This window comes from Pseudonaja textilis, chromosome 1 (assembly GCF_049901715.1).
Source record: "Pseudonaja textilis isolate UNSWEBS1 chromosome 1, rPseTex1.2, whole genome shotgun sequence".
Classification (NCBI taxonomy): domain Eukaryota; kingdom Metazoa; phylum Chordata; class Lepidosauria; order Squamata; family Elapidae; genus Pseudonaja; species Pseudonaja textilis.
The window spans coordinates 244,780,497-244,805,182 of NC_141990.1; the positions used below are offsets into that span (position 1 = coordinate 244,780,497).

General features: G+C 36.5%; 1 protein-coding gene across 1 annotated transcript in view; it reads right to left on the reverse strand.

Moving 5' to 3' along the window:
- The window catches only part of SPON1 (spondin 1), a 322,856-nt gene that overhangs the window by 203,295 nt on the left and 94,875 nt on the right, over positions 1–24,686 (reverse strand). The window contains exons 5-6 of the mRNA XM_087921181.1: positions 11,315–11,388; positions 6,212–6,334 (exon numbers count right to left, since the gene is read on the reverse strand). Of these exons, the coding sequence (XP_087777307.1) occupies positions 6,212–6,334; positions 11,315–11,388 (197 nt within the window). The remainder of the gene's footprint in view (positions 1–6,211; positions 6,335–11,314; positions 11,389–24,686) is intronic.

The window sequence follows — 24,686 nt, forward strand, 5'->3', positions numbered from 1 at the left end:
AGTCCCCAACCAGAAGGTGGCTTCTCCTTTTGGATGTTTTGCTCTTCTTGTGTGACTGGTGCGTAATACCTGATTCACACTTTCTCCTTTCCAAAGTAAGTTCGTCTTCTAGGACCATGACCCCCAGCTTATCATTAATGAGTTATCATTATCACAACTACCTTGACCTGTCACTTTAGTGTCCCTATTAAGGTCAGCAAGGGCACTGTATCTGTTTTGCTGGGACACAGCAAAAGCTTTTTGTTTATGGTCCACAGCTCTCACCCTGCCAGATCCCACGGTTGTCCATACTGCCCTTTTCCTGTAGGATCTTTGTGGTAGTGGGGGCTGGTAGCACAGCAGCTCAATAGATGGCTGGATTGGGCACATAATTTCTGCTTGGAGAGCACAGATTAGATATTCTAGATAGGTAATCTGTCCATGTAGACTGGTAATATTTTTACAAACAGGACAGTATCCAAGTTTGAAAAGAGTACTGTGAAAGACAGCGGTAAAACAAGTATTACACTGAACTAAGCCGGTCATTTTGAAATAAAATAAAATCACAATCTCAAGTGCACCCTATATGTCTTATTGGTATTCTTGGTTTATAGTTATATGATTTGTGCGCTGTTAGGTTTGTGAGCCGCTGTATTTCTCCTTTCTACTCACCCTCTGCTTCCTTCACAAGCAGCCAGCAGCTCCTCCCACAACCTCTGGGAATTTGAAATGCAAAGGAAGCAATTCAAACTGCCTCTCTCTTTTCTACTCACCCTCTGCTTCCTTCACAAGCAGCCAACAGCTCCTCCCACAACCTCTGGGAATTTGAAATGCAATGCATTACTTTCCTTATAGCTGTGTTCTAGGGCATCCACACTCACTAAGCAGGAAAGCTGTCTAATGTTTAATTGACTATTCTATTGTGTTATAAACAATGATTGAAACTTGGCTAAATTGTCAAGATACCATGGCAATTGCTTTGTCTACTGCTTATTATTACATAGTACTAGTTAGGTTCTTTTGATAAAATTGACTTTTCCACCTGTATTTTATTTATATTATTGATCAATCAATTAAAATTTTGTTTAGATGTCCAATTAGGTTGAGTTATCTCCACCTGAGGTAAATAATTATTTTGATTATCACAATCACAAGGCTTTCTCATTCAGGTTGTACCCAAACTCTGATTGGAGAAACTTTAAAATCCCAGACATGGGACTACAAGCCATGTTAACATCTGAAATTTCCTGTCTTTTGGCACCTTTTAACTTAAAATACCCAAATTGAGAAAAGGCCAGTGTCCTGGATCTTGTCTGCCTTTATGATTTTGTAATTTTTTCCAACAATGCCATCTGGACTACTTTATTATCCAGTTTTCTTTGCGGGATGTATCAGCATACCGTCTGGTGCTTTGTAATATCATCTCCCAGCCAGAAAATCAAATTTCTTCAACATCCTTTTCCCAGCTTGTGTCCTCTTGCTGTCAGATATTAAAACTGGAAAGATACTGAAGTTGGCAGAAGCCCTGAACATTTTCTTTAGCATTACCATCAAATCTTAACTTTCTGGCTCCTGTTGTAGCCAGGTGCTACCCCATAGTAGCATCTTTTTTGTCTGATTTAATCAGTATGTGCAGTGCAAATCCAGGTACAGAAAAAGTATTGGAAGAGTCCCACTGGAGGAAATAAAACTAAAACTAACTTTAATCAGTCAGAACAGTTGTGTATGAAACAATCTATTATCAATCAATAGCTTAGCAATAAAGGAGAATATTTGTAGCTCAGGATTGAAATCAGAGGTCCTTGATGCTCTCTGAGCTTGGTTGCTTTCTTGCAGACATTTCATTATCTAAGCTCAGTAACTAAGTATTATTATTGGTTGTATGTTTTCACTTGATTAGAATGTTTTTTTCTTCTGTTCAGTTATTCTTATGGTTCCTTATATTTCTTTACTGTTTACTATATCATCACTATAATTTCTTCTGCAATCCTTAATTTCACACTGTTGGATTCAGTATTACATTTATATAAATTCCACACAGGTATAGGCCTTCATCTCTTTTAGATGATGCAGTGTAACCCAGTCTCAATCAATCGATTTTTTTTAACCACCAGTCATAAATAGCAGTATAACACATTTTGTTAGATTGCCTTGCAGGTGTTTTGGCTCGAATGTCATTGCACATCTTAAATATAGTAAGACATTTTGCTCCTGCTCCTGTTATTATTTTTCTGATCATCCTATAGCCATGAGACTAGAAAGCTGATTATTTTCATTTCTGGACTAAGGTAGCAATTCATCAGTTATACACGACTTTCTGCCTTTATTCAATCCAAAAGATGTCTGTTAGGACACTTTGTGATGTTTTCTCCTTCTGTCAAATTTCTCCTTTGGCAATACTTCTCTACGGACTTCCAATCTAGTCACATTATCATTTTTCCAGCTCCCCCTATAGATACTGTATTCTTCATTATCCTCATTATCCTTCATTCTCATTATACGCTTCGGCAAGTAATCTGATCCAGTTTGTTCCATTTACTAGAACAACATTTTGTCTTTGGGTGTTTATGTCTCTGGTTCTTGTTTTGTGAAGTCAACTGACTTTGACCCTTCAATTAAAGTCTAAATTAATGCAATTTATAAAGGAGCTAAAATAGCTTTAGGCCTTGCTTTAATGGAAGGACTATGGAAGCTAGTGGAAATTGAACATTTTAAAATAATGTCCATATGCATGTATGTGTATAATTAAGATTTAAGATTCTTATATTACCTATTACCCATATTATCTTATAATCTAGTAGTTGAGCTGACTGTTCCAGATTTTAGATTTTGAAAATAGATTTATTGCTTTATTGAGAATTAATTGCATTTTAATTTTTAATATTGTATTTATTTTGTATATTATATATTAAGTTTACATATTTTAACACAATTATTTGCATGAAATAGTACTAATACTGTGGCAAAAAAATTAAGGCACTTCATATCAATACCAAACTTCCTATGTTAGTAAAAGTAGGGAATAAAAATTTCAGTGAATTGTTTTGATTTATATCCTCAACATTAACTCCATTAGATTTAATTCTCTAAGAAATCAGTAATTTTGGAACAGTAGCACTTTCCTGCAGAGAAGTTTTTCAAAAGTGAAGTTTTACTAGACTGCATATAATTAGCAATGACTATGGCTAGCACATTCAAATGAACATTCAAATGAACAAAGAAGTAGCAGGTAAGAAGAAAATGTATAATAACTGAAGGGCAAAACTGTTACTATAATTGAATGCCAATGACAAAATGAGAATGCATAATGGTAACTGCTGGAATAATGATAGCAGCACACAAGTTATTCCACATTCTTTTGTTCTTAACGATAATAATATAGTTTTGTTTAGAAAAAAAATGAAGGTAGTTGCAAATGATATAATTTACAGTGCAATCAAAGAGTTTGTCTCAGTAGCATGGTCATAAATATGTAGCATATTGTTAACAGTGATAGTATATATTGGTCAAAAAAGACATTGGTTTTAAAAGATCTATTCATAAAAGATTATTATTGAAGTAAATGGATAATTTCTACAATCAAGTATTTTCTTGTGGACATGTGTTTCTTGTTAGAGAAAGATGACTTAAAAGTGATCATTTCTTTAAGAACTTGAAATGATGAGTGAGGACATAATCAGGTAAAAAAGAATTGTTGGGTGGAACTTGGATTGGGTCTTTAAAGATTTACAGTAACCAGGACTTTTGCTGTAGTTTACACTATAAGATTTACACTAACCAGGACTTTTGCTGTGCTTGGAGCCAGATTTTTGAGTACTGACAATTGTCTTAATTAATCCTTGCTGTTTTCCTGGAAAGGATTTTGGAAGTGAATTGGTATTGCCTTCTTTCTAGGGAGGAGAGAGAGAATGATTGGCCCGTAGTAACCCAGCTGACTTTGTGCCTAAGGCAGGACTAAAACTCAAAGCCTTCTAGACTGATGCCTTAACCACTGCACCAATTTTGCCATAGTACTTAAACAATATGTGTAGTATATCGAAATACAAGTGTCTAGAGGAAACCTGATCCAGAGTAGAACTCTGCTCCACAGAGTTTGCAAAAGCCTTTGAGATGGGAAAAATTAAAATTGAAGAGGGTATTGTATATCAAACAGTGATAACACAGTCATACAAACATTGTCATTATAACAGCAATTGAATAGTGATAGTGTACAGTAAAGTAATAGAATAGAATAGAATATAAAAAGCACTCACATAACACTTTTATATATTATTTTTTACAAAATAAAACATCTCTCCCACTCTCATACGAAGATCTAAATAAACCACTTGTCTGGGATCCAAGGCTCTTAAAACCTGAGTCAACCTGACTGGGTAAGATTTAAAAAGACAATATCCCCCCGGAGATAAAACAGGCTATAAAAATACTACCCTAGTGCAGGAATTCTCAATTAGTGCACCCTGGATTTAAATTCACCATTCTTTTAACTGTATAATATTAGCCCTAGCTATTGAATGAAAACATTCCTGTACTCTGCAAGCCCCACAATAAGTGTGCCTGGTATCTTCTCATCTCCATGGACATTTTTTTGACTTTGGCTGGCCAACAAACCACTTTTCCATGCACACTGAAACTGAGTTGCAAACATTTCTGAGTCATATTAAGTAACACATACTAGATACATAGGTCATTTTAATATATATTTTAATACATTCTCCCAGTGACAGTCCCAGCACACACACACACACACACACACACACACACACACACACACACCATTTATTTGCTGCCCATCTCACCACAACGTGAAACAAGACTTAATCTCATTTGAACTAAAAAGACTACTCGTAACTATTCATTAGCTGAAGAAGTAACAAACAGAAATTGGAACCCATATTATTCAGAAATACAAATAACAAAATAACTTTATTTTTAGTCTACCAGCAGAAGTATGTCAAATACTTCTCACATTAACAATCACTATAGCAGAGTTTCCCCAACCTTTTCAGCTTTGAGGACCAGCCAGGGGGTGGGGGAGAGGGGATAGTCCCCCAGAGGCAGCAGACAAGCAGGTCCAGGTGCAGCTTCATTTGCATGAGTGGCAGGGATGCGTGCCTGCCGCTTAAACCTATGGAATGCACTTACCCGCTGCTCACACAAATGAGGATGCACATGCTCGCCTGCCTGCCACTTCCACAGTCCAGTTCTGAAAGCCCAGTAGGGGGTCAAGGCCCAGGGGGTGGGGACCCTTGCACTATAGAATCTTAGCAGTAGGAAAACCTGTCTTCAAGGAAAAAAAACAAGGAAGTCCAGTTGCCTCCTGAAAAAAGCACCTTTGGGACAACCATAACCTGGATGACTGAGAATCTCCATATAGCTGTAGGAAAAGTTAATCTTTGCATTTATGGTTTCAACTTCAGTCACAAATTCAAAGCACAAATTTTAATGTGACAGTATAAACTCCTTTATTAACACACCCAGCTCTATATCTGAATCAAGCCACCTTCAACTTAATAACGTTGAGACAAAAATCTATGAAGCTGATACCAATAATATTTGATATATAGACAAAATTCTGGCTGCATGAACTTTAGCTTGTTGCATGGGAACAAAGCAATATTAAAGAATAAAATACATACAAAGCCTTTAATAATATGTTGCCCATTGTATAATCTTTATTAAAGCAAAACTGAAAGTGACTCAAAATTTCAGGTCACTTGATTGGTTTCTGATATGAAGGTATTATTTAAAGTCACTGATATGAAGGTATTATTTAAAGATCTAAAAGTAAAGTCCAATAACAGAACTGGGGAAAAAAAAGATAAAACCCTAGGGCCTCTAATACAGGGAGCTGCAATCAAATAATGGCTTGGCTTTTTTTTCTACTAAGTTTCAGGATTATATTAAATTAAATGTATATATAAAATACTGATCAGCACTGAAAATAATAGCCTAGAGCATGAATGCAACAGGGTGCCATGTTGTTAAATAAGCATCCAGTTAGAGCTGTAATCCTACATGTTCAATGTTTTGAAATGGTATTTTATCTTAGCATTTTCATTGTAGGGTAGCAATAGAAGGCAGTTGAAACCTCATGATCCATACATTTTATATTTGGATATGAAAGCTCGGCTGTTTTTCTGTGGAAAATGTGTAAAATCTGAATACAAAATAATTAAAGTCCTTTGAAATGAAGGGTCATCTAAAGCATGGACAAGAATAGAATACTCACGTGGATAATCTTTTGGATGTGATTTCTCTGACCAGTTTCCATAAAAGGTAAGTCTATATTTAGCAGTTCCACAGGCGCAGCAGTCTATGATTGGCTTATCTGTCACACCTTCCATGGCAAAGTCTAATAAGAAATAATAATATGAAACATTATTTTGTGTAATATGTAACTGTAAAAGGGTTGTGTTCCAATTCAAAGACAATAAGCATATCTGTGAAGGGATTTCATTAAATGAAACAGAATTAGCATAAAATAATGCAAAGATTGCCTTCTTCCTGTCAGAAATCCCCAAGGATGATAGTAGATAAACGCTGGAACAGGCATGTGCACAGCAACTTCCCAGGATACAGATATTTCATGTTTCTTTGTTGCTTGTGTACCTAGGACTTGTATACTAAAATAGTTTCTATATCTATGCGTCAATGTTCTGACTGATGAACCCAACCAAAGCAAGCATGGCTGAGATGATCCAATCTCTTAATGCAAAACTTTATTGAGTACATCATATTGGCAAAGATTAGGGCAAAACCAGATCTAACTATTTCCTGTACAAACAGTTAAAGTTCAGGTCCTCCCTCACCATTAGACCAGGTTACATTGTCCAATGAAGACTTCTGGTATTGTAAGAAAGGGTTTTTTTTTTTTGGTTCTGGTAAACACCTGCTGAAATGTCCTTGGTTCCCATGGCTGGCATCTTGATGTCTGAAGCTTAATTCTATCTCCCCCTTCCCTCCCCCCATAGTTCATTGGCAAGCTGAGAAGCAATAATGCAGTAAACAGTAACAGTAAAAACTCCATATGAAGTTTGACACTATGTTCTTTTGCTTACTTACACCTGTTATTTACTTTATCTTGTCAACACAAAATGAGGTAGCACATAACTCTATACTCTATTCTTTCAGGAAGTATTATGAACAAGTGATATTACATAGGCATACCAAAGCATGTCAATGCCTACTGATGCTACCACATTTAGGATCAGTCCAATAACCCAAATAGGAATTATGATTCATTATTTGGTTCTTTTACTGAATGAACTTCCCTAGGAAATAATTTCACTTTTCATTACAGGAAGGTTAAACATTCAGCAGTGGATAAACACATACAGCATAGATTCAATATTGAAATAAAACTGTGTATTTTAACAAAGTGTATTTCATTGCCAAAAGCAAGGCTACATATTTATATGATATGCTTTCCTCATATAGTTTAATTCTAGAATTTCAATTTTGCTCAAAAAAACTAGTAACACAAATATTTCATAATGACTTGGAAAAAGAAGTGTTAGTGATTCAAATTCAACTTTATTAAGTCACCAAACTTTGATGGTCTGCAAAATGTTGAAATTCTAGACTTGGCAAATACATTTTTGAGAGCCAATATATCCTTCTCTTTCTATGTAAAATACAGCTCTAGTTATTTGTAAATCTCAGCTGACTGCACATGTAACCTTGAATGCCAGGGTACATTTGTGATCGTGAACTAAGTTGGACCTAGAGATGGCCTTTTATTTATAATGACTTCAGTTCAGCTGAAATTCTGCCTGATGGGAGTCAGAAGCGACAGAGGTTACCTGCCATTTTTCAAAGGTTATTTGCATTCTTCATTTGTTGCTTCTCTCTCAAACTTCTGATTCTCTCTCCCCTTTTTGAAATGACTCTACCTACATGTGAAAAGGCCTGAAACATAGTTCCATAAAATACCATATATACTGCATATATATGAGATATTGACAAGAAAAGCATTGTGTTGTAGAATTCTAGGGTATCTCTAAGATCAATTCTTCTTGTTTTCTCTCTCACATTATGGTGGTCCCACCTTAAAATATTAAAGAACATTGATTTGGGGAATGGTGTGTCTCAAATCTCTTCTTCCATTGGTGTTCATGTTTTGATAGTACAGATAAATTTTCCTAGATATACTTCTAAACAACAATTCTTCCTATAGAATAGAAGCCCCAAAGAAAGGCAATATCATTCCCAACTGTTATTTTAGAAAATTCTGCTCACTACCACAGCAGAGTCTACAGGTAGAACATGGTATAAGCAAATGTTTTGTACATACACTAATACTTAACTGTGAAATAAAAATAAAAAACATCCTGTAAAAAGAGAGTTTCAAAACATTTTGAGAAGCAGAATATTTTCCTTCTTTTAGAAACAAATGGATGCAGTTCAGATTCTTGACAAATTGTTTTGGCTTTTAATGCTTCCTTTGACTTTTCTGCATTCAAGACCACAAAACAGACATCTCCACTTAATTTATGTAACTTGCTCCACTGACTTTCCTGAGCACATTCACCCTTTATGACATAAAGAGCTGTTTCAAAATGAAAGCTATCTGCATTACTAAAAAGACTCAGAAAGTGAGATAGCCTGGCAAGTGTCAGATATGTCATGTTCTATTAAATTCAGTTAAGCATCTTAGAACACATACTTCAGGATATTTCAGGAAGAGTATAAAAATCAAGGCCAAATTATGCTAATCCAGGATTCTTGGGTCAAAGGGGAAAAGATGAAGGCCTTGGTATCTCTTTAAAAATGACTATTATTGAAAGAATGAACAGCCACAAATAAAATAAATTGCAGTGGCAATTTCCTCTGCAGAGCTGCATAAAAGAATCACTAGTCTTGTGCAAGAAAATCCAGAAAGCATTCTCTGGAAGGCTTCAGCATAAAAAATTATGCATTTTGAATGTAATCTCAAAAGAAATTATCTGCAGAACATTCATTTTATAATCCTTCTAAGTAAACTGTTCAGGCCAATGAAAATGTGGGAGATACTATATCACTAGCACTGTTGGAAAGTTGAATGACCTGTCCAGTGTGCTTCTGTTAACAAAAATGCAAAAAAATACATCTTCTCTTCTGACAAAATATTTCAGATTAGCTGTGTGAAAGTGTCATGATGAGTCTCCGTGAAGCAACTTGGATGTCATTATGGTGGCAATTGGAAAAAAGGCTATTTTGCATTATTCCTGCACCTGAGAGATGAAAGGAAGATGAGTAGATATGACTTCCTATATGCCACTTGCTTCTCTCAGTACAGTGGAACCTCTGGTCACGACCGTAATCCATTCCAGGACTTTGCAACCTGATTTGGTTGTGACCGGAAGCAAGACTAACTGCGCATGCACGAACAAAAAATGGGCACGGGAGGGGAAATCACTGTGGCTGTGTTTGATTGCCACCCGAGGATGTGTTCATGACCAGATGCAAACATTTTCCAAAATTTTTGGTCATCACCTGGATTTGGTCATAGTCAGAAGCATTCATGACCCTAGGTTCCATTGTAGGGACATTACTCTGGCATGATTAGCTTCTTCTAAGCATGCAGTTTTTATTGTTTAAAATCTGAGGTGTGTACCATACGGTAGACTAGACTAATACTTTCATTGGAACAGCTCTAGTAACAGAAACTTGCAAACACTAATTGTGTTTTCCTTCCTCCCCCTTTTTAGTTTCACGACAATTAAGCCCCCCCCGTGTGTGTGTGTGTGTGTGTGTGTGTGTGTGTGTCACTATCTCTCTGTCTCTCTCTCTCTCTCTCTCTAGTGTGTCTCTGTCTCTCTCTCTATCTATCTTTGTGTATATGCTGTCTGAGAATTTTTGCAAACAATTTTTTTGGCCTGGGTTCCAGTTTCATCTACCTGATCATTGCCTCAGTAGTGGATCTTCCCTCCTTCAAGACCAGCTTGTTTATTCACTACAGTGTGTGTATTATCACACACATTTGATTCACTTGGGGAGGGAATGTTCATATAAACTTTGTTGCTACAATTTGAGAATTTAGTCCCTTTCCCAAATATTTAAATTAGCAGTTCTCCACATGCTCTTCTGTAGCATGTGAAAAAAGGTCAAATGTTCAGAACACCAGTTTTGTTTGCAACAATGCAGCTTTGTTTCAGCAGGCCTAAACATATATTGTTCTTTTCTATATTTCTATCCAATCAATAAACAAACTTTAATACCCATGTATGTGGGCTTGTTGCTACATTCTAAATCCCATAAAATTCTTTCTGTTGATACATAAACTTTTCCAAGACTATGATCTTGGTCAGAGTTCCCAATGCATAGAGCAAGAGTTATAGTCTGAGGAAATTTCAGAACAAATTTAGGAAAGAATATTATGAATAGGTAGAAAGGCCTACATAGAAAAGCACCTATATTTGCTTGTTTACAAATTTAAACATAGGTGAAGTCCAAGTCAAGATCACTATAAATTCTGAAAGAAAATTATTACACCTGAGAATGTAAAGAGCTGAACTGAAGCCATTTTGTGTTCTCAGTCTGAACTTTTAAAGTTCAGAACATTTATGCAATGTGTTTTCTACTAGAAATTATACAAGATTGCAAAACTAAGTTAGAGGTATGTGCTGGGGCATTTTGACATTATAAATCACATTCTTCTTCTTCTTCTTCTTCTTTTTCTTCAGCGTTTGTCTCGCGCTCGGGCGAGGTCCGCTAATGTCCTTACATTATAAATGACATTATAAATCACATTAAGAGATATTAATGGTCTTCTTATAATCTTCTGGTATTTGAATAACAGGAAATCTGACTATAATGAGAATGTTGGGAGTTTTCCATGAGAGGGTGGAACTTTCTTATGAAAAACGTTGTATAACTTCTATGTATGGAAAAAAGGAAGTGCTATGTAACCATGTGATTTGATAAACCTATATAAGCTGTATTCACTAAATGGAAGCATCTCCTTCCTCCTAAATAAGGTTGGTTTTGGAGTTGGGGAGTCCGATACTGCAGTATCTTCCCTAATAAAGCAACCTATGGATCAGATTATCAAAGTCTGTTGATTTATTTTTATGCACATCTCACAATTTGTAACATAAATGAATGTAGCATACCATTTGCAAATAAACAAGTTCAAAAGGTAATTTTGAGGATGCAGTTAATTTAGGAAGTAGTATAAATTTGTCAAAACATATCAAATCTGACAGATTTTTTGCACTGAAGTAAGTATGACTGAAAACTATTTAAATTCAACAGGTTATGTGCTCCCAGTTAAAAGAGAGAAATGTTGTGGGCAAATCATATTCGTCAGAGAGTAAAAAGAATGGAAACAGAAAAGGAGTATTCATCGTACCTGGCTCACACAATCTCTTGGTGAGAGATCCTTCATCTTGAAAATAAATAATTCGCTTTTGTACAATACTTGCTCTGTTTGAAAAGAGAAAAATATAGCATTTATAAAAAGCATTCAGTAATTAAGATATTAAAGTAAACTTAGTGCAAGAAGTAACATCATTTTCATTATATTATATCAATAGTTTAAATCTAAGTAAGTCTATTTGGAGATAAGAATTGAAATAAGGTTTTTTTTAACTATTCCTATCCCACCCCTCTCTCACTTTGAGTAAATTAAATTGTACATGGATGATTGAAAACTCTATGGACCATGGAGGCATGAAACCAATGTTCTCCTTCCTTTCTCCTTCTTGTTGATATGCCATAACACTCCAGATATTTCTTAAGGAACATAATATCTCATCTTATTTAGTATCCTCCACCTCATTTATAAGAAAGAGAAATATCAAACAATAAGTCACAAGTGAGATAAGCTAATAATTAGATCACAGTGAATTTTCATCATGTGATTAAAATTTATATAAGAAATAGTTTTAGAGCAGGAAGCCCTTACATTAAATATCTTCTCTACCATGAATACTCTGGAGGGTCTTACTAAAGTTACACTATTGTCTTTCTATATTTATGCATATGCTTATTTTCATTCTGATTACAATTTGCACCCATTTCTGCTAAAGTCTTCCATCATTCTAAGAGTAATGACATCATTTATTTAAGCCATAGAATGTCTGCAGTTTCAAGCATTGATACTTTTAAGTAGGATTTAAGATCCCCATTTTATCAGCACAGTCAAGAAAGAACTAGAGAGGTATTATAGATTCAAGAGTATGCTTAAAGAATGACTTCCTTAAGCATACCTGTGATGGAATTTTTCTGGCTCCAAATACGATTGAAGGACCCTTCACAGAAGGCTGTTGGGAATTAAGCAGGCTCACAATGAGAAGAAAAAGGCCATATGAATAGGCTTCTGCTCACAAAAGTGGTTGTTTTCATTCGCAGGAAATGCTTTTTTGTAAAGGCCAGATAGTTTTGAGATTATGCATCCAGCATTATTGAAATATCAGACACTCTTTTGTAAAGTTTACAAAGTCTTGTGCAGTCACAAAAATGGAACAAAGTTAAGCACAAACCCAGATTTTTGAAAGCCTCTTCTTCTTAGTCTTTGATTTTTAAAGTTTTAATGGATTATCAATACACTTTCTTTGGTATTGGAAATTTCAAAGTCCATGTTTTGATCTAGCAGCCACCAGACATCTTTTCTTTAAAAATATACTCCCAGAGAAAATCAGATAGAGTTTCTTTAAATGATATTTAAATATTAAATATTAATATTTCTTTTAAAGCTACCTTGATAAATGTCCATTTCTATCTGTGGGTATCAGTAGGTATCATAGGAATGTATGTACCCATCTGTAATTCACTTCTTTGAAAAATTCACTTTGTTTTGTTCTAATTTCAACCTTCTTTTTAGCACTAGATAAAAAAGAGGTTCTCAGGAGCTGTTCTATGCCTCAAGTAAAAAAAAAATGCCACTTATATCATTATAAAAAAATATAAATGATTAAATACCATTTATCTGGAAACCAGAAATTTCAAAGAAAAAAGAACCTCCTTATTTCCCCTTTAGCATTTTGCTATACTTGTGAATTTCATAGGCCATGAGATAACTGACATCTTGCTATAAATCTCAAACCTGTGGCTGTGAAAAACACTTCATATGATAGTGTAGTAATTGTCATTATTACTATGCTTTCTTTTTCATTTTTTGTGTGCTTTCATTTGCCTCTCTCCTGCTTTTTTCAGTATCTCAAATCTTCAAATTTACAATTACAAATAACAACAAGAACAATCATAACAGTACAACTAAAGGGAAAAGTACAAATGTTTATGGCATACAACAAGGGTGTATTTATGCCGTGTAATGGGTGTAATACAGAGGTGTCAAACTAAATTTCATTGTGAGCCACATCAGGGTTGTGTTTGACATCAGGGAGATGGGTTGGGTGTGGCCAGGGTGGGTGTGGCTAGCTCGATGTCATTCCTGTTGGGGGCGCCTGTGGTGGCCCGACTGCTCAGCCAGTGAAAACAGGATCCCAAGCTCCATTTTTGGTTGCCACAGCCTCCTGCAACCCTCTGCCATTGAAAACGGAGCTCAGGAGGGCTGCATGCTGGAACGCTGACACTCTTTTCACTGGCAACCTGTTTTCACTGGCAGAGGGTTGCAAGAGGCTGTGGTAGCCGAAAATGGAGCTTGGGAGCCCATTTTCATTGGCAAAAGCACCACAGGTTGGTCCTTCACTATTTCCAGGGTATCCCCGCAGAGCAAATCTAAGTGCCCCATGGGCTGGATATGGCCCCTGGGCCTTAAGTTTGACACCCCTGATGTAATATGTGTAATCTTGGGTGTAATGGCCCAAGAACATAAAAGTGAGCTTAGAAGACCCACAAAAACATCACTTTGCAAGATAAAAACAAGAAATTCTAACATTTAGTTATGTAGCTTGTAAAATGTTGAAACTGTAGCTCCAGATATATCTAAAAATAAACTTATTGGGCTAATAGTTCTGGGTTAGATAAACCCAAGATGATAAGAGAGCATTTTCTATATGCTTCTACTTTTACCTAGAGGTCATTTGGATTTTTGCAGCCCAGATCTAGTAACTCTAATGAAAGAGCTTACTAGATGTGGCCAATTACTTTGACTGCATGGTTTTATAGGTCTATGCTTATACGGAATAGTTAATTCTTTGCTATAACTATTTATAGACATCCAAATACAAGTAAAATATCTTGTTATACACATGTTTAAGCTTATGCCCACATGAGAAATAACCTCATTAAATTCTGCATTTTTGTTTGGAAGAAAAGATGTGTGACTAATAAGGTGGTTAGTTTTTATATTTAAAGGCTTTCTACTAAAAAAAATATTGGAAAGTAGAGAAGGATATAACCAAATAAAGAATCCATTTTTCTGGCAAAAAACATCAAACCAAAAGCTATTGTTTTACAGTTTTCCTTTTTTTAATGGATATAGAAGATCAGGAGTTAGCTCACCTGGAATTAATCAGATACTGCCATCAGAAGAAATTAAAGATATATATTATGGAATTTGGGATATATTTGCTGGAAAACGTTGCTCTTTACAGTTCATGACAGTTCTAGAACATGACATAAAAGATAAAAAGCCAGTCATGTCATTTACCTATTTGGCTACTTTAGTAGAGTAGTTAGGGTACTGCTCCATAAAATTCCTGGTTCAAATGATATTTTCTCACAGACTTGCATAGTCATCCTCAGGCAAGTTAGTCTCTTTCATCCACTCTACATGGCTAGATGGATGGTTACAAATATACAGGGTAATTGAATCACACTATGGGAAGTACTGAAACTCTCAAGCACTACATAAATGCCAGGAATTATTAATACTGGAAAGTCTTGTTTTCATTTGTTAGGATAATAATCCCAAATGACCAAACATGGAGTGTTTAGTATGCTTCTGTGATACAATTAAGTATTAGATGTCCCCAATGCACTATCACTATCATAAAATGATAACATTAATAAGCCACTTAAAGTCATTATGAACATTCCAAACAGTTTTTCCCCTAAGCTATTTGATTAAGGGTTTGAATATTTATAAGATTTCTGTTCCTTTTGTGCTAACAAGATTTCAATTCTTGCTTTATTAAGTTGGGTTGGATGTTTCCCCCTGCAGTTCATTTAACTTCATCACGATAAGCCATCTCACTTCATATATGTCTGTGTCATTTGATTTAAATCAGTTTGGTTTCTTTTAGATATCACTGTCAGAGTGTCACTGCAGCTGGTGGACCTAGGCTTTGATATGTACAGGTGTAATTTTAAGGACTGAAGCTGGAAACTATAAGTCTTGGCCTTTACATCTCTTAACCATTGTCTGATAATATTCTTGAGAATTACATAAAAATCCAAGAAAAAGCAGGATACATTCCAGTAGAATATGTTCTGCACTTTTTTTGGATCCATATATTGAGAGATCTAAAGGCCAAGAGGGTCAACCCTGAAGCTGATCTGACTGAAGCCATCTTGACGGCTTCAATGTTGCCACACTGGAGCTGAGGGATAGAAAAGGGGGAATTGAGACAGCTGGAATTTTGTAGCCAGAACAAAATACTTTCTCTTGGGAACCAAGGATATTCTCACACCTGGTTTAGAGGAAGGCGGAGTGATGTCACCAGGCAACCAGACTTAACCTGTCCCTTTTTACATGTGTATTCAATAAGACAATAGACATTAAAAAGGAATCCAATGTTTTAACTCCCTGTTTACTCTTGTTATTGGACCCCAGATGCCTCTGAGTTATCAGCCCAAGAGTTTAAATCTTAAGCTTTTCCCTCCCACTCTTTTTGACTCAATTGAAAATTAGCTATTCATTTCTTAGTGCCTGGATTGCACCTGCTGTACATGATTCAGTCTAGACTGTGTGTAGTGCTAGTTGTCAGCTTTGGCCCTTAAAATTACATCTGTACATATCAAAGACTAGGTCTGCTACCAGCAGTGACATATTAACTCTGTTTAGTATCTTCACAGTAGAACACACCATTGCTATGCTACTAGCACAGAATTTCTACAGGTTCCATCACACCCTCTAAGTTAGGTATGCCTATAATACAAACTCTGTCTTCAATATCTCCACATTCACTGTCTATAGAGGGTTAACATCTGTTCTGACTCAATTCTAGATTGAATAAGAGTTTCTTTGGAGGACTCCTCCAAGCCATTACTACTGACAAGCTGTTTAGTCAAAAATTTGATGAAGCACTACCTAGTATGCTTCCAAGCATATTCAAATGCCTCTCGTTGCCAAGCTTGGAAAAATTAAAAGCAAATTCTTAATTAAGCTGTGAAAAGGTTGGGGAAAATGTATGCTGGTTTTAAAATGCAAAGGATATAAAAAGGAGTTAATGTTTAGAGAGAACAATCATCTGCTTGTGGCTTCATTCTATATAGTGCTACAATAGTTTTATTTTGTATCTATTTAAAAAGAAGCTTTTGCCAATTTAGAATCTGGAAGCTGACATACTAAGCAGTTAAAACAAGGGGCTTTCTTTCCTGATCTTTCCTCTCTTCTCCTCTCCTCCCTCCCCTTTCCCCTTCCCTTTGCTTTCCCAGTTCTAAACATGCATAACAGGTGCAATCCCTCTGGAACATGCCTGTGATTTTATTGTTGTTATCGTTCGTATTTTTAAATTTAACTCCAAATAAAATTCCATAGGGAAAAAGCTGAAAGGAACATTGAACTTCATACCTTAATACTTCCTGGTGACAGAGTTGCATGCTATGAGTCTGGATTCAAAGAATCCACAGATATATTTTGCAAAACTCTTTCCCCCCCTCATTTCTCCAATGTCATAAGCTCAAAATAATACATTCTATTTGTAGCGGTTACCGTGATCAGTACTTCATGTATGATATATGTTGACATGAAAGGTAGCAGGACTGCATCAATCACCTTAAATTGGTCCATTTTATAGCAGCAAATCAATTATCGTAAGATACTGTTCAAATATATAAGGAGGATTTTCCCCTTAAATTTTTTATTCCAAATCCTTTATATCTTTTCCTTTGAAATGCTTGCAGGAGATAGAAAAGTGGTAGAGGAATTTAGGAAAAAGGGAAGAATGAGAAAGAAATTCAAAGTAACCCTGCTGATATCCTCTTAAGAAAGTCCAGGTTAAGCAACAGGCATGGCAGGGATTTCGGCAATGCTTTTTACTTCAGTAAGACTGAATAACAGAGACATGAAAATCTGTCCAACTTTCTCTTTTATGTTAAAATCAAGATAGGGTTATTTTGAGTTTCTTTTCCTTCTTCCGAGGTCTGTGTAATCTTTCCTATAAGCACTCCTCCTGTGAATTATTCATTCATTCATTCTGTCCATTTCTAAAGCCAGCTCCAAATTCCTTTACAAAACTAGAGAATCTCTTTTTAAGGAAATCAAAGTATATATTTTAAAATCCTGAGCCCCAAGGGATCTAATGTTCTCAACTATACTTCTTGAGTTTTCTTCACAATGTATGGTATTTCCGTGGAAGAAAAGAGAACAGAAAGGAAGTAGGGTTTTTAATTATTTTAATACCACAATTTATTACAATATTAGCCCATTATTTCTTCCATAAAAGGAATGGATGTGCTCTGAAAATGATTTGAAAGAAAAGCTTCACATTAAATGTAAATGAATTATTTCTCTACTATTCATTTACACAATCCTTTATTATGGCTTTTATGAAAGCCTTAAAAAAGATGTTCCTATTTTGAGAATTGCACAAATAACTCCATAACATCACATTTTCTTTCAAGACCCAGAGTCTTGCTCTCCAGAATAATGTTATAACTGTCCATAAACCCTATTACCTTTAATATATTTGCAAGGAAAGAGTACCTTTAATTTAGTGTGGACTGGTGACTGCCTAGACTAGGGGTGTCAAACTCAATTTCATTGAGGGTTGCATCAGAGTTGTGTTTGTCGAACTCAATTTCATTGAGGGTTGCATCAGAGTTGTGTTTGACCTTGGGGGGCCAGCTGGGCATGACCAGGGTGGACATGGCCAGGATAGCATGACCAGCTCAACATCACTGAGGTCAGGGGCATCAGTGGTGGATGGGTGGGGCTAGGGGGACCATTGTCTCCAGTGGAGGAATGTGAGACCAGGGAGAGCTCTGTTTTGGGGCTCTATTTTCAACGGTGATGGCCTCCTGCAGCCTTCTGCCAGCAAAAATGGAGCTCCCAAGCTCCGTTTTCACTGGCAGCAGCACCATGTGCCAATCCTTCACTGTTTCCAGGATGGCCCCATGGACCAGATCTAAGCACCCCATGGGCTGGATCCGGCCCACAGGCCTTGAGTTTGACAAATCCTTGAAGTTTCTTGGCAAGATTTTGAAGTGGTTCTCCATGACCTCCTTCCAAGGGCTGAGAGAAAATGATTGGCCCAAGGTCACTCAGCAAGTTTTATGCAAAAGGCAGACTAGAATTCACACTGCATAAGGCAGACTAGAATTCTCACAGTCCCCACTGTGAGTTTTTAGCCTGGTGCCTTAATCACGACATCAAACTAGCTTTTGTTTAATATGATTTATTAAAACTGTAATATGCAATTAAAGAAATGAGCAGGCATTGCACTTGTTCCACACATAAGGCCACATTTTCCTTTGTCATTACATAACACTACTTGCATGCTCATGTGTGTGTGTGTGTGTGTGTGTGTGTTGTGTGTGTGCGTGTGTAATCTTTATGTTCCTGTAATAATTTGATCTGCAGATATGGTAGCAATATTTACTTTTATTTATTGCTCAGCTATCTTACCTACTTGCTATCAAAATAATAAATAACTCCCTCTTCTCTTCATTTCCATATTACTTTATGCCATACTACTTTATTTAGGACTTTGACAGAATGATCTTGAACCACCAACCCCAGCCCTCCTTATTCCAAATTACATTTTTTTTCATTATGGCAAATGTTCCCTTAAGAACCAAATAAGCAATTTTAGCATGAATTACAAATCATGTGCCAAAGAACAAATTGCAAAGGCAAAGATAATAACTCCATTCTTTGAGATATAAACTATACTATTTATGGCAAATGATTGAAAGAAAGACAGTATAGAGACGTTTTATGTGCTTGAAAATTAGCTTCTGAGAAGCAGTTTTCTTGGGAATAAGTGATCATCTTCTCTTTCTGATGAAAAATGAAATGCATACTCTCTTTTCAAATACTTCACCTTGATCCTTCAGGCGAGCTAAGGATAACCAATCCCAAGAAAGCTGAAGTACTTTCCTAGACTATCTTCTCTGTTTGAATCATTTATTTCAGTTTTGGACAAGCCTGGCCTGAATGAATCAAGTAATGCTTCTTTAATGGAGGTTCTTCTCACTGCCTCCCTCTGTTCCTCCAAAACTGCCTTAGTGATTTCCTAACTTAAAGAGATTAGAAGGGCATGCTGTGGGAGTTATTTCTCACATTGATTGAAGGACTAGCGTTTACCAAACTAAGCAGATGGAAACTGCCTCCCTTTCAGAAAAGAGAATCCCATCCAACCTTTGCACAGAAAGAGCAGGAGAAAGTGGGCATGTGTTTTGCTGCCTTAATTGCCTGTACAGTACTGTATACAGATGTACAAATGTGTCGTTTGAAAGTAGAGCACTCACTGGCATTCCCATAGTACAATTTTTATTTTCTTTCCAATCAAGACTAATAATCAGAGTTCTTAGATTCTTGGATTAACCGTTTCTACACCTAAATGTTACACGTTTCTCAATCAGCACATATTATACCTCTGGTCTGTGAGTTGTACCAGCTACCAGTATGCTTCCAAGTTCAGTTCAACATGCCGATAATAATCTATAAAGTCTTCATAACAAAGGATTGGGCTGTTGATGCATCTCTCCCTGATCACTTCACCTGATTATGGCTATCCATCCCATAAAGTCCCATAAAGTCTGCTCTGGGCACCATCTATACCATGGGTGTCATACTCACGGCCCACAGGCTGGATGTGTCATGTGCCAGTTTAGCGAAGGGGGGAAAAATCCCAATATGTCACATGATGCCGCCATGATAATGTGAGTTGAACACCCCTGATCTATACTGTCATGCACCTGTCCATTGAAATATCCCCCGCCCCCCCAATAAGATTGGTTTTGATCCTATTGGCTTTTTACAAGACTTTAAAGACGTGATTCTGCCTCTGGGCTCGGGAACCAATAGAGGGTCTTGCTCATGCTTTCCCTAATCCTCTGTTGAGATGGCCTTTGGTCAAGAAAATAGCAACAGCAATAATACTTAGACTTATATACACACTTCACAGTGCTTTACAGCCCTAAGTGGTTTGCAGAGTCATCATATTGCCCCCAACAATCTGGATGGAAGATTAAGTCAACCTTGAGCCAGTGAGAATCGAACTGCCAAACTGCTGGCATTCAGCAGTCAGCAGAATTAACCTGCAATACTGCATTCTAACCACTGTGCCACCACAGCTCATGATGCTATATCAGTGATGTCTAACCTATGACACGCGTGTCACTCATGACACACCGAGGCACTTTGACTGACACGTCTGTTGGTGCGGGGAAAACCTGCACATTTAGAGGCTGCCTGTGCTCTGCTCCAATCCCTGCTCTCTGCTTGTTGCGTGGAAGCATGGTGTCACCACTGCCGCAAGATCTTTGCAGCAGAGAACCAGTTTTAACCGCCATAAACTGAGGTTTGTCAGTTTCATTACCTCCGGAACGCTACAGGAGGAAAGGAGATCCATGAGGTTCACAGCCCTGTAAGGTGGCCTTCCGATCCCCACATCCTGCACCTGCAGCCCTGAGACCAGGGAGACGAGTTTCACAGCCCTGTGTGATCACCCCAGCCCAGTCCATCATAAACCAAATTATTGATATTTCTTGAAGTGACACACGACCCGAGGAAGGCTACACTTTTTCCCGATTTTTGACACACCAAGCTGAAAAGGTTAGCCATCACTGTGCTATATAGTTGGACAGTTATTGACAGTCTCTCCCATCCTCCCTCTAGAATTCTTTAGTATATTACAGTTATCATTAGATTGGGATCCAGCTGATTATGTGCATTTAGATTATCTGATATATTTTTATTACCTACATGGATGGCACCAAATAAAGTTCCATTGCCCTTTCAGTGACAATATCAGCAGGTGCTAAGAAAGATATGACAGCTGTTTTTCTCTTGCTTTTTAATGTTTTGTTATTACATTCACTGCTATTCGCTGTTGTTCAATTTATTTATCTTTGGCTCTTAATTAGTACTGACTTTTGCATGACCTTGATTACAGAGAAAAAGCATTTTAACCTCCTTTACACCTGTGTTCTTTTTCTTTCTTCTCCATCCTTTGTCGGTGCCCTCTTTTTTAAAGTGATCTTTTTAAAAGATACAAAGAATAATAAACAGAGTAAAGTGTTCTCTTAATAAAGAGAGTAAACTTTATTTCCCTTTCTTTTCCCCATGGGGATGATATTATACTAACAATACGAATTCCCTGCTGATATAGCATATATATAAAGAATCCTGTTGCTATTCAATCAATCTGATGTCCAGTAAAGGGACAGAGGCAAAAATCATTGGCAGGTGGTTAGCTAAAATCTAAATACCTAAATACCTAATCAGAGCCCTTGGAAGACTTGTGTCAAATAACCCAAACCAAGGAGGCCACTAGATTGCCAGTTTAAGTAAATTAACATTATGCTTTATGTATCCTGTAGGTGTCTAGGATGGAACCAATGTTTTCAATGCACAATAAACTTCCATAGACCAGCCTGACAAATCCAAGCTAAGCAGCCTGGGTATATTCAGACCACTGAATGACTTCTGAGCTTTCAGTTTTTTTCTAAATTTCTAATAAAGCTTTAGGAAGGTTCCAATTTGTTTCAGATTATTTTTAACTCGAAAAGCCAACACATTTCTTCAAAGCAATAGGAGCTGAATTGGTCCCTGCATTTTCAAACAATCTTCAGTTTAATGGAAAAGAAATTGGTTTCAAAGAAGAAAATGTTGGTGTACAAATCTTGCATGCACCTTTTTTTTTTTTTTTGGTGGGCTGAAGATATACAGTATGTGCATGACCTCTCTTTCACTTTTCTTAACTTTTAATAGGGCTTCTATGGGTTAAAAGTGTGAGGAGCCAGAATGGTTGAAGACTAATGAAGACATGTAATAGCATAAAAAACCCACTTGTCCTCTTTGCTATCTTGCAGTAAGGAAATAAGTCTGAACAGTCCACAGTAAAACCTTAATTTTACAGATGCAACTAACCGAATCTGATTTTGAACTTCAGCAAAATATGTAAATTATTTGAAATTTAACTGTCTTTTGGCTTTCATGGACCATGCTTTCCCTAAATTGGTTGGTTAAATTGCATTTCACTATACAAAAATAAATTCTAAAGCACCAGAAAACAGTAGACATTTTTGTTTCTGAAGATAGCAATAATCTAGGTTCTATTGAATGTTGATTCTCATGCCTCTTAAACAGTGGACAAGAAAAATTGCTACTTACAGAAGAAAAAAAAGGACTAATGTTATGACTTTAAAATGTGAAAAAGATGTTATTAGAAAATCTACTACAGCCTTGATGGTGCAGAAGGATCATGTACCAGAGGAATGTTTTCAAGATAGCACAGCTTTTTCCCTGTTCAACAAACACAAATCATCTACTTTATAGTGTTCTCTGAGACAATCTTTGAAACCACTCTATAAGTCTCAACATTCTTATAGATATACTTGAAATGAAATGCAGGATATCTGTCACATTTTGAAAATTGTTCTTTTTTTTCTTTGACATTGGTATGGCTGATCAGGATTAGACAGCTCTTTTCTAGATTACAAGAAGGCACTGCATGCCTTTTTTAAATATCTAAGCAAATTGGCACACTCTTCAGCAAATTGTCAGAGAACTAACATTAAAATAGCTACACTTTCCAGTTAATTTACTAAACTGGCCTTCTACAGCTCATTATTTTTACTTTAAACATTTTAAAAAATCTTATTGCATGAAGCTGCAACTAGCTTCAAGAATGTTTCATATATAAGTGTATATTTCTCCATTTACTGGAAAGCCATGAGGCTAGATAAATATATGTTTTGGATGAGATCATGTTCCAATAAACAAATGCCGGGGTGGGGGTGGAGAGTGGAATATGGAAATCCTAATAATAATATGACCTGGAGTGTTTTCCTTAACTTCAGCTGCTGAACCAGCTACATCCTATGCTGAAACCTGTCGTTATTTTTATATATATATACTGTATAACAACTTGAATACGTTATTTCAATTAATGCTGTGTGAATTTGTTCCTAGAGGTTGATGGACACCTCTGTTGTTTCAGCCTGCAGTCACTCTTTTTTCCCCCTTGGGAATATAAAACATTTTAAAATAATGTTTCAAATAGTACTGAACATTTAGAGAATGACTGTTCCTTATAATGAAAAATATCATTAACAATTACTCTTAGATGCTAGATAATTAATTTGCAGCAGAAATTTTCTGAGCTGGTCCTGTACTATGACTTATTTTTCATTATGCAATGAGAATGTCATCCCTTCCTCCTCCTTCTCTTTCACAAACCAGTGAAATTTGATTATAGGTTGTGTAAATAGAAGTTTTGTCTGATGGGAAAAAATATAAGTGCAGGAGAATATTAATTGCCTGTACCTGTTTAAATAAATGTAATTTATTTGTAACTAAACATAAATTAAGAGCCAGGGGTTTCTAAGATTGTTTTTATTCCCTTCTCCTTTATTACTTTACTAGTAACTTAAGGTAGCGAACATTCATCATACTCCTTCCTCCTCCTATTTTCCCCACAATGGGAAATTGGGCTGTGAAAGAATGAATGGGTCAAAGTCATCCAGCCAGCTTTCATGCCTAAGGCAGGACTAGAACTCACAGACTTCTGGTTTCTAAGAAAGCCCTGGGAAACCATGAGATCTTGTCCTGCCTTGGACACAAAGCCAGCTGAGTGACTTTGGACCACTCATTCTATCTTAGCCCTGGGAGGAAAGGAACAGCAAACCACTTCTGAAATCTTGTCAAGAAAATTGCAGCAACTTGTTCAACAGTCACCAGGAAACAACACTAACTCCAAGGATCTAAATAAATAAACAAATTTAAATTTAAATTTTGCTTGGCCGCAGGTTAGGACTTAAAGCTTACTCATCTAGTATCATACTTAATATGAGTAGGGTATGATCTAACTTTAATTGTTATCTCTATGACTATTACCTCTTCAGACCAACTTTCAGGTTAATGAAAATCTTTTAAATGGCTCTATTTTAATTTTTATTATTTTAATTTTAATTCAATTAAATTAATTTTAATTATTTTAATCTGTTTATATGTCCCAACTTCTGCCAACCTAGCAGTTCAAAAGCATATAAAAATGCAAGTAGAAAAATAGGGACCACTTTGGTGGGACGGTAACAGTGTTCCATGCGCCTTTATTGGCCATGGAGTTTACTGTGTTCTGCTTGTTTGGTGTTTCTAATATTTTCTGTCTGTTTTGAAGCATGTTTTTTGTCTTGAATGGCTGGCAACATTGTGTTTCCCGTATTGCAGGCTTTTAGTGCAGCTTGGCTTCGGGTAAATGGACGGCTATCATTTATTAGGAAGCTAGGTTTCATCTGGGTGCCTGGTTGGGATATGTTTGAGCTGGAGGTGTCGGGGGGTCTGTTTGTGCCCAGGTGTTTGCCTGGCTTATGGTGTGGAGATTTTTTTTTTTTTGTTTGTGAGTGCAGGCTTCCAGATAATTGACAGTCTGGTCGATGCTATGACCTGTGGCTTTCATGTGTTGGACTAGTGAGGAAGTGTGTTC